Below are 11,542 nucleotides of genomic sequence, written 5' to 3'. Positions count from 1 at the left end.
TCTTTGCCCTCTAGGAGCTTACATTCTCAGGCGAGAAAAACAAAAAAGACAAGGGGGGAGAGAGAGACTGAATGCTTCCCAACAAGGAAATATAGCATGGTAAAGAAAGTCCTGTGAAGACGAGTCAGTAGTGCAACCTGCAGAGGAAGGTTGACCTGGACCTTCTGCATGTGGCTGCCTTCCTTCTTTCCATCTCTTTGTGAAGAGAGGAGAGGCAGCATGAAAACTGCCCAGTAGCCATGGCAGCTACAAATAGTATTGAGAGGGAGGAAAGGATGAAGAAAAGGTAGGAGGGAGGGAGGGGTAGGGGAGAAGGAGGAGGAGAAGAAGAAGAAAAGGAGGAGGAGAAAAGGAGAGAAAGGGAAGGGAAGGGAAGGGAAAGGAAGGGAAGGGGGAAGGAAAGAAGGAAGGGAAAGGGGAAGGAAGGAAGGAAGAGAAGAAAAGAGAAGAGGCATATATATTTAAACATGTTTACAGACACATATGACTGAGTATGTACCCATGTGACTACGTGCATTGTGCAGCAGCTTGGTATGTCAGAACAAGCAATGTACTTGGAGTCAAAAGTTCTGGATTGAAATCCTGGCTCTGTCATTCACCACACTATAACCATGGGTAAGCCCCTTTACCTCTCTGAGCCTCAATTTCCACAACTATAAAATGAGATGGTTAGACCATATGATCTCCATGGTACCTTCCAGCTGTAAATCCTACACATATAAAAATAAGTTTTTGAGCATCCATGAATAATGAAGACATTTTCACTATCAAATATTCTCCTTAAAAGGCAAAAATGTAATAAATATACAAATGCAAACCATTGATTGTATACAGTCTTTATTGAATCCTTAATAAGGAAATATATTCTTGAAAAAGTAAGCACAAATGTAGATATGCAAGTCTCTAAGTCTAGGTAAATATACATTTACATGGACATCATCAATGGGTGTCTTATCTGTAATTATGTTCAGCTCACTAATTCACATGTGACTAGTACATGACTATATTTTTATGTACATTTTATGTAAGAAAATAGTATCTTATGTGTATTTCATACTTATTCTGTGTATGTATACAGAAATATATATGTTCATATCCACATAAATATAGATTAACTTTAAGATTTTGAAGATTAATTTTTAAGACTAACTTTAGACCAATTTCATATATGAAAAACAAGAACTGAGAAATTGAATAGAAACATGAAATGTTCAGAGGCCACATGATCCTTCCATATCTGAACAAGAATCCTTTCCACAGCATTCCCAATAAGTAGTCATCCAGCCTTTGCTCAAACACTTCCACGGAAGGAGGAACCTCCTACTTCCCAAGACAGCCCACCCTCTATGAGATGGCTCTAGCTAGAAGAAAGTATCTCCTTATATCAAAGTCGAAACCTGCCTCTCAGCACCTCCCAGCCTTGCTCCTAGTTCTGCTCTCTGTGATCAAACAAAACAAATGTATCCTTCCGCATGACAGCCCTTGAAATACTTGAAGAAAGCCAACATGTCACTACTAAGTCTTCTCTTTCACAAGCTAAGCCTCCCCATTTCTTTCAAACAATATTAGCATGATCTAAAAGCCTTTTGTCATCCTGGATGTTGTTTTCTGAATGTTCTTCAATTTATCAATATCCTTTCTCAAACACAGCTCTTAGGACTGAATATGATAGTCCAGATGTGGTCTGATGAGAGTACAGCAAAATCATCACCTTCTAAATTCTGTTCTTGATGCAAGGTAAGATTGAATGAGCTTTTGGGGCTGCCACGTGACACTGCTGACTCTGATTTTGTGGGCTACTATTCATAAATTAGAGTTATGCTTATAATTTTATCACCAAATAGAAATATCTATAGATGTGTTTAAATTAAGATTTTTTAAAGATCACATCTCTATCTCACCAAGACTGGAAGTACAGAGGCCATCACTTGACCTAATCCATCACCAGAGCTTTGATCTTTCATTTCCAACCTGGGCTGGTCTACATCTCCTTAGGCAACATGGTGGCCTACCACTCTCAGGGGCTCATCATATTAATATTAAACTTGTTATGTTTTTCCAATCAGCTTAACCCTCTGCAGCTCAAAACTATGACCTTAACAGATCCACCAATCTCCCTCCCTAATGACAGGGATTACAGCCATATACCATCACATGTGGCAAATATAAGTCATCATTACCTGTCATGGATAGGTGTGCCTGAATTCCATAATTATTGCCACCACCTTCTGATTCCTTCAGTCACCATTTTTATTTTTAATACTAAAATTGATAAGCATCAACAAAAACATTTGGATAAACAAGATAAAAAGTGATCATATTTTAAAAAAATGTAAGCTCCAAAATATTCACAACCTTAACATGCATACATTTGCTTTAACAAAATAAGGTCTTTACTTGTGTTTCCCCTTCTGAACTTTTTATTCTGTGATTTTTTTCTTGGGCTTTTGGTACTCTTTCTACTATGGCTTTTGCATCGTTTCAGTGTGTATGTGATCGTTCAGATTGTGCTTTCTTCATCCTATATCACTTAATATGGGTGTCTTCATATTTCTTGTTCTTCACACTGTCACTCATAATGGTCAGTGAACAAACATGGCATAACAAAATTCCATCATGCTCATGTACCTCACTTTGTCCAGCAACTTGCTAACATTATACCTATGGCCTTTTTTCTTTTTTAAAACATATATATATACATATATATCTTAAATAATGCTATTATTAATATTTTGGTACAAATAAGTCTTATTGTGAGTGATATTCTAACTCATTAGGGAATGGCACTCAGGTAGCTTATATCACAGACAGGTCTGCTGCCTTCTGGACTAATAAAGAGGATACTGTTACCTACTTTATTGTAAAAGACAGACAATGAGTGGACCCCAATGGAGAATTTATGAGGAAGAATAGATGAGTCACTTAGGATGAGTTTGTGGTGGTGGGAGTGCTCCCATCAATGATATCTCAGAGGCATTGTTGTATCAACAATATTCCTGAAAATGCTTAGATTATAGTTAGAAGATGGACCATGCTCACCTTCTGGGGATTCAGCAATAGCCCCAGGCCAAAAGGGGACCATAGGGTAGACAGGAATATGACTTTCACTTCCCCAGTCCTGGTAGTTTGACTAATAAGATTCAAGTCAACCTACCATGGAGTTGTTCTAGCTATAAAAGATGAACACTATTTTGACTCTCTGTTTGGGATCTGTTGGATGCTCCCTCCTTCCCATTGTTCCACCTCTGATCCTCTCTGATCTCCCCAAGACAGAGGCTTTCTTCAATGCCAGTTGCCAGGTTGCTGAACATGATATCCCTGCCCTCGATGACAGTGCTGGGGCATTTTGATCCATTCCTTCTCTGAGGACAGTGGCCCAAACAGTGGCTCAGACAACTAAGATGAGCCTCTGAGGCACAGACATACATGCCTACAGGCACTGCCAAGACCAGAGCACATACCACAACAATGATGTGGATGATCTTCTCCCGCCTCTCTAGCTCACTGATGTCATTGCCCGTTACAAAGACAATGCATTGATCCTTGCGGGGTGGCTGACTCTCTAGACTGATGCATGCCTCATATTTTGTGGCTGGAAGCAGGTCATTCACCCAATAGGTGTTAATCCCAGGGCCAATAGAGACAATTTCTTTCTTGATAGCTTCATATATTCCAAAGTAGAGTGTGAACCAGGTCTCTGAAGGGTTATCTGTTACTGCATACCACTCCAGCACAATCCCATAAATAGTTTGCTTGGTAATCCTCATGTAAATGTAGGAATGCTCCACCAAAGAGGAAGAGGACACAACCTGAGGAGGCTGAACATGAAGGGAGATGGGAATAGAGCTGCTGCCCATGGAGTTGGTGGCCACACAGGTGTAGTTGCCACTGTCTGTCAGATGGGCTGAAGGTATCACCAACTCAGACTGAATAGAGTCTTCCCCAATAGGAAAGGTAGATACTGGGGATAAAAAAAAAACCATTATTCTTTAAGTCAAAACTTTGAACACAAACTTCATTGCTAGGGTACAGTGATGCCCCAAACTCAACCCATCCTAATGATTATAGGAAATTGCAGTAGGTTATGATATATGGTGCTATTTTTTAAATGCTATATCACCCAGTTGGATGTCACTTTTTGAGATGCTAGGAAAAGTATAGGGACTACCTTTACTAACCAAAGAACTGGGCCTGATTCCTATAAATATTTCAAAAGCCTGAAGATCTGAACATATTTAACCAGATTTTTCCAAAGAACACTCCATGGTGAAGCAAGAATTCCTGTATTGTAGAATTCTTTATCAGAATTCTTAAAATATTTATTTTTCTTCCAAATTCAGCTCAGATGCCACCTTCTACCTCACAAAGTCTTTCTAGATCCATTCAACTGGCTACCAGTTCCTTTCCCACTCCAAAATTACCTTTTATTCATGTTGTATATATTTTATCAATACTTATATGAATACATGTTGTCTCTCCTTGTAACTTCTTGAGAGCAGGAACTGTAGAAGTATGCTGGAACCAGGTCTAACCAGCTTTTCCAGAGCTCCATTGTTAAATTTTCAGTGTGAGCATTTACAGCTCCAAAATCATATACAAATCAAGGCTTCATATACTTTTTTTTTCATTGTCTAGACTTTAGAAAATAATAATGATGCAGATAATTTTTTTAATATATGCGTACTTTTTTTCCCTAGAGAGTCTCGGGTGTTAAACATTTACCAGCACACCCTGTACTGCTCTATCAATATTACTTGAGCTCAGCAAGAGTACAATATAAGGATCAAGTAATGAAGTCATCACCAGATTGAAGGCCTTGTAAATGCAGGCTAATAATAACAACAACTGGTATTTATTTTGTATTTAAGGTTTGCAAAGTGCTTTACATCCATCATCTCATGTGAACCTCAAAATGTCTATAAGGGACCCTTTTTTTCTATGGACAATGAATAAATGCTTGTTAGTTGATTGATACACAAGCCTGAGATAAGGCTCTACCTGCTAAAATGAGAATGTAAAGTGAGAAAAATCAAGTATCAATATGTTTCCAACCATCCAGATATCTGGCATTATATAAACCCAACAAAGAGTACTGATTGAATTTTGCAGATTTCACTCAGATGTTCTAGATGCTATACAGGAACAGACTAAGGATATACTGTTTCTTGATCTATTGAGTATGTAGGGATGAAAAATTACGTGCACAAATTTGTCAAATCAATAACAGAGGTCACAATATTCTGGACAGGAGCCCATGAAGACTAGGAAATAGCTCTGGCTTTGCATGAAACCTGTCGTTTTCTGTGTGTAACGATATGTATATGGTATATCAAATGAAATCTTGTGTGTGTTTGTACATGTGTGGGGGGAATATATCATATATTTACATATATGCCCTAATAGATATTTTTGTGCATCCATTCAATATTATCAATGCCAATGAAACATATTCTGAAGTTTTGAAAACATTATATGAGAAGAAATAAGGGACAAGGAAGAAGGAAAGAGGAAAAGAATCAGAGGAGGACAAAGAGGAAAAGAAAAAAAGCAGAAAGGGAAGGAAAAGATACAAATTTATATATAAGCTCCAAAGATGTTGCAAAATGCAGTACTTTATATTGGTCGTAGGGCATGGGAGGCATTGGCAAAGGACTGCCCAGCATGGCATACTTGCATCAAGGAAGGTGCTATGCTCAATGAGCAAAGCAGAATTGAAGTAGTTCAAACAAAACATGAGATGCACAGATTTAGAGAATTCATCCCAAATGTTCACAAGGACTATTTGTGTCCTACCTGTGGCAGACATTCCAAGCTCATATTCATCTGACTGTTCACAGTCAGACACATTGTAACCTGGCTCTAACACAGTAATGTCATTTTGGTCCTGTTCAAGAATGAAGGACAACAACCAACCAACCATGTACTGCATGTAATCTTTACATTTTGGTCTTCTGCTTTAGTTTTTGTTTCTCCTGGCTCTTCCACCAAAGATGTAAAGTCATGTAACACTTAGCCTGAGCTGCTTTCCTGCAGATGCTCTAAACAAAGCTAAGAAAGGAGTTTTTCATTTTCAAGAGTAATGAAGCCCCAAGGCTAGCATTTCAGGTTCAACTATATTCTTCCAGTCTGTGGCTACTAGTCACAGAAGGCAGGGGGAGGGAGGAAGGAACAAATTGTGTCATTACTTTAACTATCCTTTATTTTATAACTTTAATTATCCTCCTGAGAAGACTGCCTGCCCCAACCCCATGGTGAAAAGTACTCACTGCTAATGAGACTTCTGGTTGACACTACCTTTAATAAACTTTGCTCCATTCCATAACTGTAAATAACTCAAATAACCATTTTCTACACCTAAATTCAAGCCTAAGCCTAATTATCTTTCCCATCAGGCAGTTACCACACTTGCTATTACTTTAAACATTCATAGAGCTAGGCAACTAGAGAAAAGGAATTAAGCAGTACCATAGCTTACCATCAAATTCCCTCAACTTCTTCAGTGGATAAGTCCACACAATACTTGGCAAAGGGCTGGCCTGTGCCAGACAGCTTAGAGTGATATTTAGCCCCACTTGGTTAGTAACGTTAGAATTATGGGTTGAAATCTTTGGCTTCATGCAGCTATTGAGCTCTACTTCATAGAAAAATTGCCCTGCCTTTGACAGAGGACCCCGGCACATTAGGTAGGAGTTCATTAGTATGACAGGGGGTCTGATGACTTTGAAAAACTGGACAAACCCCTTTAGATGGCAGTCACACATCCATGGATTATTGTGCAAAGCCAGCACCACATTGGAAATGCCTTCGGCCCTACTGGTGAGCTGCTGGGTTTTCTGGTACATGGGCCACTGGATGAAGACATCCTCAGACACCACCATAAGTTCATTAAAGGACAAATCTAAGTAGGTAAGGTTAATCAAATACTGAAGTGCTTGCTTGGGTAGAACATCAAGCCTGTTGTGTTTGAGATCAAGGATGTTTAGAGCTGGAGTGGCTTGGAATGCTGTCCATGGTACTGTACACAACCTATTCCCCTGTAGTCTCAGTTCTTTCAAGTCTCTCAGATGCTTCAGGGCTCCCGGCTGAATCACTGTGATGTTATTAAAGTTGAGCCAAAGGAATTCCAAGGCACTGTTGTTGGAAAAGGACCCATGAGGCAGTTCAGTTAAGTGAGAGTTTTCTATTCTAAGTTTCTTGATATCTTTGGGGATGTTTCCCAGGATCTTTCTCAAAGAAGTATCCATGCACAACAGAGACCTGCAGAAAAATAAGCAAGTCATTAAAGTGACATAGAATTCCTACCTGAAAATAACATTAGAGAGTATCTAGTCCAGATCCCTCTCATTTTACAGATGAGGAAACTGAGACCAGAGAGTAATTTACCTGAAGCCACATAATTAGTAGGTAGCAGAGACATGATTAAAACCCTAATCCAGCACTCTTTGCATTTACACCATCTTGCTCTCCATGATAACTGGCCTATTACTGGATCTTAGCTGACAGAACACCATGACTGACTGACCCACCTATATACCAAGAAGTTCCTATATACCCAACAACTGACTTATTCACTGTGTTTAGGGTTAGTATTAAGGTTAGCAAACCTGCAGTTTAGCAAACTACATCTAATTCAGGTATGTAAAGTTAGCAATTGTTACTAATTACAATATCTTTTCAGTTAATTTGGGCAGGGGAGGGCTTATAGTGCAGATCATCCACAGATTGACTGCTCTTAAATTTCCCCTCCCACTCAGCCCTGTTGAACTGCCCAGTAATAAAAATCTGATCTAAGGGCAGAAAGCTAAATGATCTGTACTCTCAGTTGTGGTACACAGCTCACTGTATGCCTGAGCCACTGATATGTGCCTATGGGACTGAAGGGCAGGGAATCATACACATTTCCATGCCTATGAGTAATAAACTGTCTGACTCATAATCCTTTGAGTTCTAATGTTCTTTCTCAGTACCTTCTCACCCACAATCTCCTCACAATCCCCCAACTAGGTATTAGAATATTCATAGGTAAAAACTTAAAACATTGAAGAAGAATGTTCCATTTCCTGCAAAAATTCCAGTCAATGTTAATTACACTTGGATAAAAACACATAATTCAAAAAAAAGAAATTTGTAATGTTAACTGAAATCAATGTCCATAAGTTATTAGATATCTCTTTTAAAATACCCCCAAACTCCTATACAATAGAATTCCCAAAGTAAATCAATCTTCTAAGATCTTTTGGAGACCCTGCCAACATTTCCATACCTGCCAAAGCTGTCATCTGAACATATACACTCTGGGTTGCATTCAGGGTAAGCTGAGTTTGCCTCCAGAAAGACCAAGACTGAAAAGAAAAAGTGACAAACTGGGCCCATATTTCTCTGTAAGAAGAAGACATTCTATGGGTCTGGGAAGAGACATGGTCTTAGCATCTAAGTAGAAAATCCTATTAACAGTAATCCTCTGTGATGTGGATGCCAGAGTAACATGTAAACAGGTCTCACAGAGATGTTAGGTCTCAAGAAGAAACCCTAGGTCACTAGCCCAGAGAAGACTTTTGAAATAATTTAAATTTTTTTATCAAATTAAAAATGTTATCTTTTTCAGCTCTCATTTTACCTGATTTTCCTGTAGTTTTAGATATAATTGATATGTTTCCTTCCTTGCTTCTGTGACACTCCTTTCTCCTGGTAATTAGATATTGCCAATCTGACTGCTCCTTCTCAGTCTCCTCAGTCTCCATCCATTATCATCAGTTCATCATCAGTTTCTATCCCTAAACATGTAAATCTCCTCCAAGGCGTTTTTTCTCTCTCGACACTTGCTGATCTCATATGTTCCCATGAGTTCAATGATCACCTCCATGATGATATTTTTAATTCCATATGTCTAATCTGAATATATATCCCAAACTCCAATCCTTCATCTCCAGCTGTCTGCAATACATCTTCCCCTGAATATACCATCAGCACCTCAAACTCAATAGGCCGAAAACTTAACTCATCCTCTTCCCTCCAAAACCCATTCCCCTCCTCCAAACTCTTCTTTTCTGTCATGGGTACTATGACTATAGTCAACCAGATTTGAAACATCAGAGTCATTTCTGAATCTATATTCTCTTTGTCCCCTATATCCAGCCAATCACTACATCCTAAACTATAAAATCATCTAAACCTAAGCTATGTAAGTGTCTCCTGATTGGTCTCTCTCCAGTCACTTTTTTCACCTTGCTGCAATCTATCCTTCAGCTGCTAAAATATACAGCCTAGTATAGATCTGAGTCTTTATTCCTCTGCTTTAAAGTTTTTCAGCGGTTCCCCATTGCCTTTAGAATGAAAAAAAAAACCAAACTCCTTAGCCACCAACAATGTGGCTCCAATCTAGTTTTCTAGTCTTATTTCATATTACTCCCCTTTCTTTAGGGCTCATCTCAGATTCCATTTTCTCCATGAAGATTTCCCTGATGTCCTCTCTTGCTGTTAACACTCTCATCACCTCCTCAAATAAGTTGCTGTCCTCAGGGAGCTTATATTCTACTTTGGAGAATGTGATTATGTACACAGAAGAGCCATACAAGGAAGAAGTAGTAGAGTCAAAAGAGAAAATAAATGCTCTAAAAATATTTGAGGAGTGACAGAGAGCATTAACAGCAGGAGAGGGCATCAGGGAAGTCTTCATGGGCTAGATGAGAAAATACCTGGCTCCATCTAAGACCTTCCTTATTCATGGCTAAGTCAAGGCTAAGTCACATGGCTGTGTGACTTCAAACTAAACCCATGTTTCTTAAATAGTTAATGGTGGGTGATTAGAAAACTACATTTCTTATTTTTTGTCATGTCTCTGTCTCAAATTTGGACTGAGAACTCTAATCTTTTGTCAGATTCTAGACTTTGCCATCACTTTGAGCAGCTCCCAAACTCCCTGGACAATGAAACAATTGTAATTTTAGTTTCTGGCCCTTTACAGCAGAAGCTTCTCTTTACTGATAGAAGCTAAGCCCACCTCTCTGTTTACAGAGTGCCAGATGACTATTGTACATTCTGCTGGGGCCCTCTAGTGCTCATAATCCATCTGACACCGCAGCACAGACCACAGAGATGAACAGCAGGTTCCAACCAGTGAGATCCTAACTAGGTTGTGAACTAAGCTACTTACCTGCCCATCTTAACCAAAAGGCATAAGCTGTTCCAGAGTTCCAGGGCCAGACTACATCAACAAAAGCTATTTAGTGAACAGATGCACCCTAGTTTGATAAATGATGCCACTGCTACAGCATTCTTAATTAGCAAGATCATAGAACCATAGAGTTGAAAAGTTAAGTCATATAGCTATTGAGCAGAAGAGCTAAGAGCAGAATTCAGTTCTTTGGATTCCCAGTACAGAACTCTTTTCCTTGCTTAAAATATATCTTATCACTGATGTACAGAAATCAAAATAATACACTTCAAATTTCTTTAAGATGCCATTTGAGAGGTGGCAGGATAGGGTAGTGGATAGAGTATTGAGCTTGGAACAAGAAAGACCTGGATTTGAATTCTGATCACTTACTTGCTATATGACCCTGATCAAATCCCTCAATCTAACCCTCAGTTTCTTCATCTCTAAAAACAGGATATACTAACACCTACCTATAATAACAGGGACCTACCTATAATAACAGGGACGGGAGGGAGATAGCTAGGTGACACAAAGGAGAAAGTGCCAAGCCTGGAGTCAGGAAGACCAGAGTTCAAACCTGTCCTCAGACACTTACTAGCTGTGTGCCCCTGTTTGCCTCAATTTTCTCATCTGTAAAGTGGGCTAGAGAAGGAAATGGCAAACCACTCCAGTATCTTTTCCAAGAAAACCCCAAATTAGATCACAGAGAATTAGCAATGACTGAAATGATGAAACAACAACAAATTATAACAGCAACTCTAAGATTGGGGTGATAGTCATATCTTCCTCACAGGGTTAGTGTGAACATGAAATGAGGTGATGTGTGTGGTGAAGACTCTGCAGACTTTCAAAGCACCTATAATCATCAGCTGTGGTAATTCCATATACACATTAGTGGATAGTAATGTTAATAGCTGTCCTTGTTTGCCTGTAATGGCCTCCAGCATTGTGCTAGGCACCAAGGGGATTATAAAACAAGAGGGTATTATTCCGTCTCTATACTAGTATGCACGGTGGGAAGGCATACCCTTGAAACAAAATCAGTTGTTAGATCACGTGGCAATGGCTAATAGGAGTTCAGAAAAAGGAGAGATTACTGTGGACTATGGTGGTCAGTCTATGAAGGAGAGTTAATTAAGCATCAGTTGTGTGCTAGGAACCATGCAAGGTGTTGGGAAGACAATGATAAAAGTGACAATCCCTGTCCTCAAGGGTCTTATATTTCATGAAAGTGGGACTTGAAATGTGGCCAGGATTTTGGACAGCTCCAGAGGAGGAGGAAGGTCAGTCCAGAAGGACAAACAGCATAAGTAAAAAGCATAGACTGGAACATGAGCCTGGGGAGTATGGAGGACAGTGAGAACACCAGCCTGGTTGATTAACAGC

General features: G+C 39.3%; 2 protein-coding genes across 2 annotated transcripts; both read right to left on the bottom strand.

The window, feature by feature from the left end:
• Positions 1–841: 841 nt before the first annotated feature.
• On the bottom strand, positions 842–6,315 carry LOC140512741 (leucine-rich repeat, immunoglobulin-like domain and transmembrane domain-containing protein 2). The gene is made up of 3 exons (XM_072622118.1): positions 6,295–6,315; positions 5,794–5,884; positions 842–3,961 (listed from the first exon to the last, which is right to left on the bottom strand). The coding sequence occupies exons 1-3, from the start codon at positions 6,313–6,315 to the stop codon at positions 3,171–3,173; spliced, it is 903 nt and encodes a 300-aa protein (XP_072478219.1). The 3' UTR covers positions 842–3,170.
• A 125-nt stretch (positions 6,316–6,440) lies between these two features.
• Positions 6,441–7,253, bottom strand: LRIT2 (leucine rich repeat, Ig-like and transmembrane domains 2). The gene has a single exon (XM_072622007.1). The coding sequence runs from the start codon at positions 7,242–7,244 to the stop codon at positions 6,441–6,443; it is 804 nt and encodes a 267-aa protein (XP_072478108.1). The 5' UTR covers positions 7,245–7,253.
• Positions 7,254–11,542: the final 4,289 nt, after the last annotated feature.

Source organism: Notamacropus eugenii, chromosome 1, assembly GCF_028372415.1.
Source record: "Notamacropus eugenii isolate mMacEug1 chromosome 1, mMacEug1.pri_v2, whole genome shotgun sequence".
Taxonomy (NCBI): domain Eukaryota; kingdom Metazoa; phylum Chordata; class Mammalia; order Diprotodontia; family Macropodidae; genus Notamacropus; species Notamacropus eugenii.
This window is presented reverse-complemented; position numbering and strand designations above follow the sequence as displayed.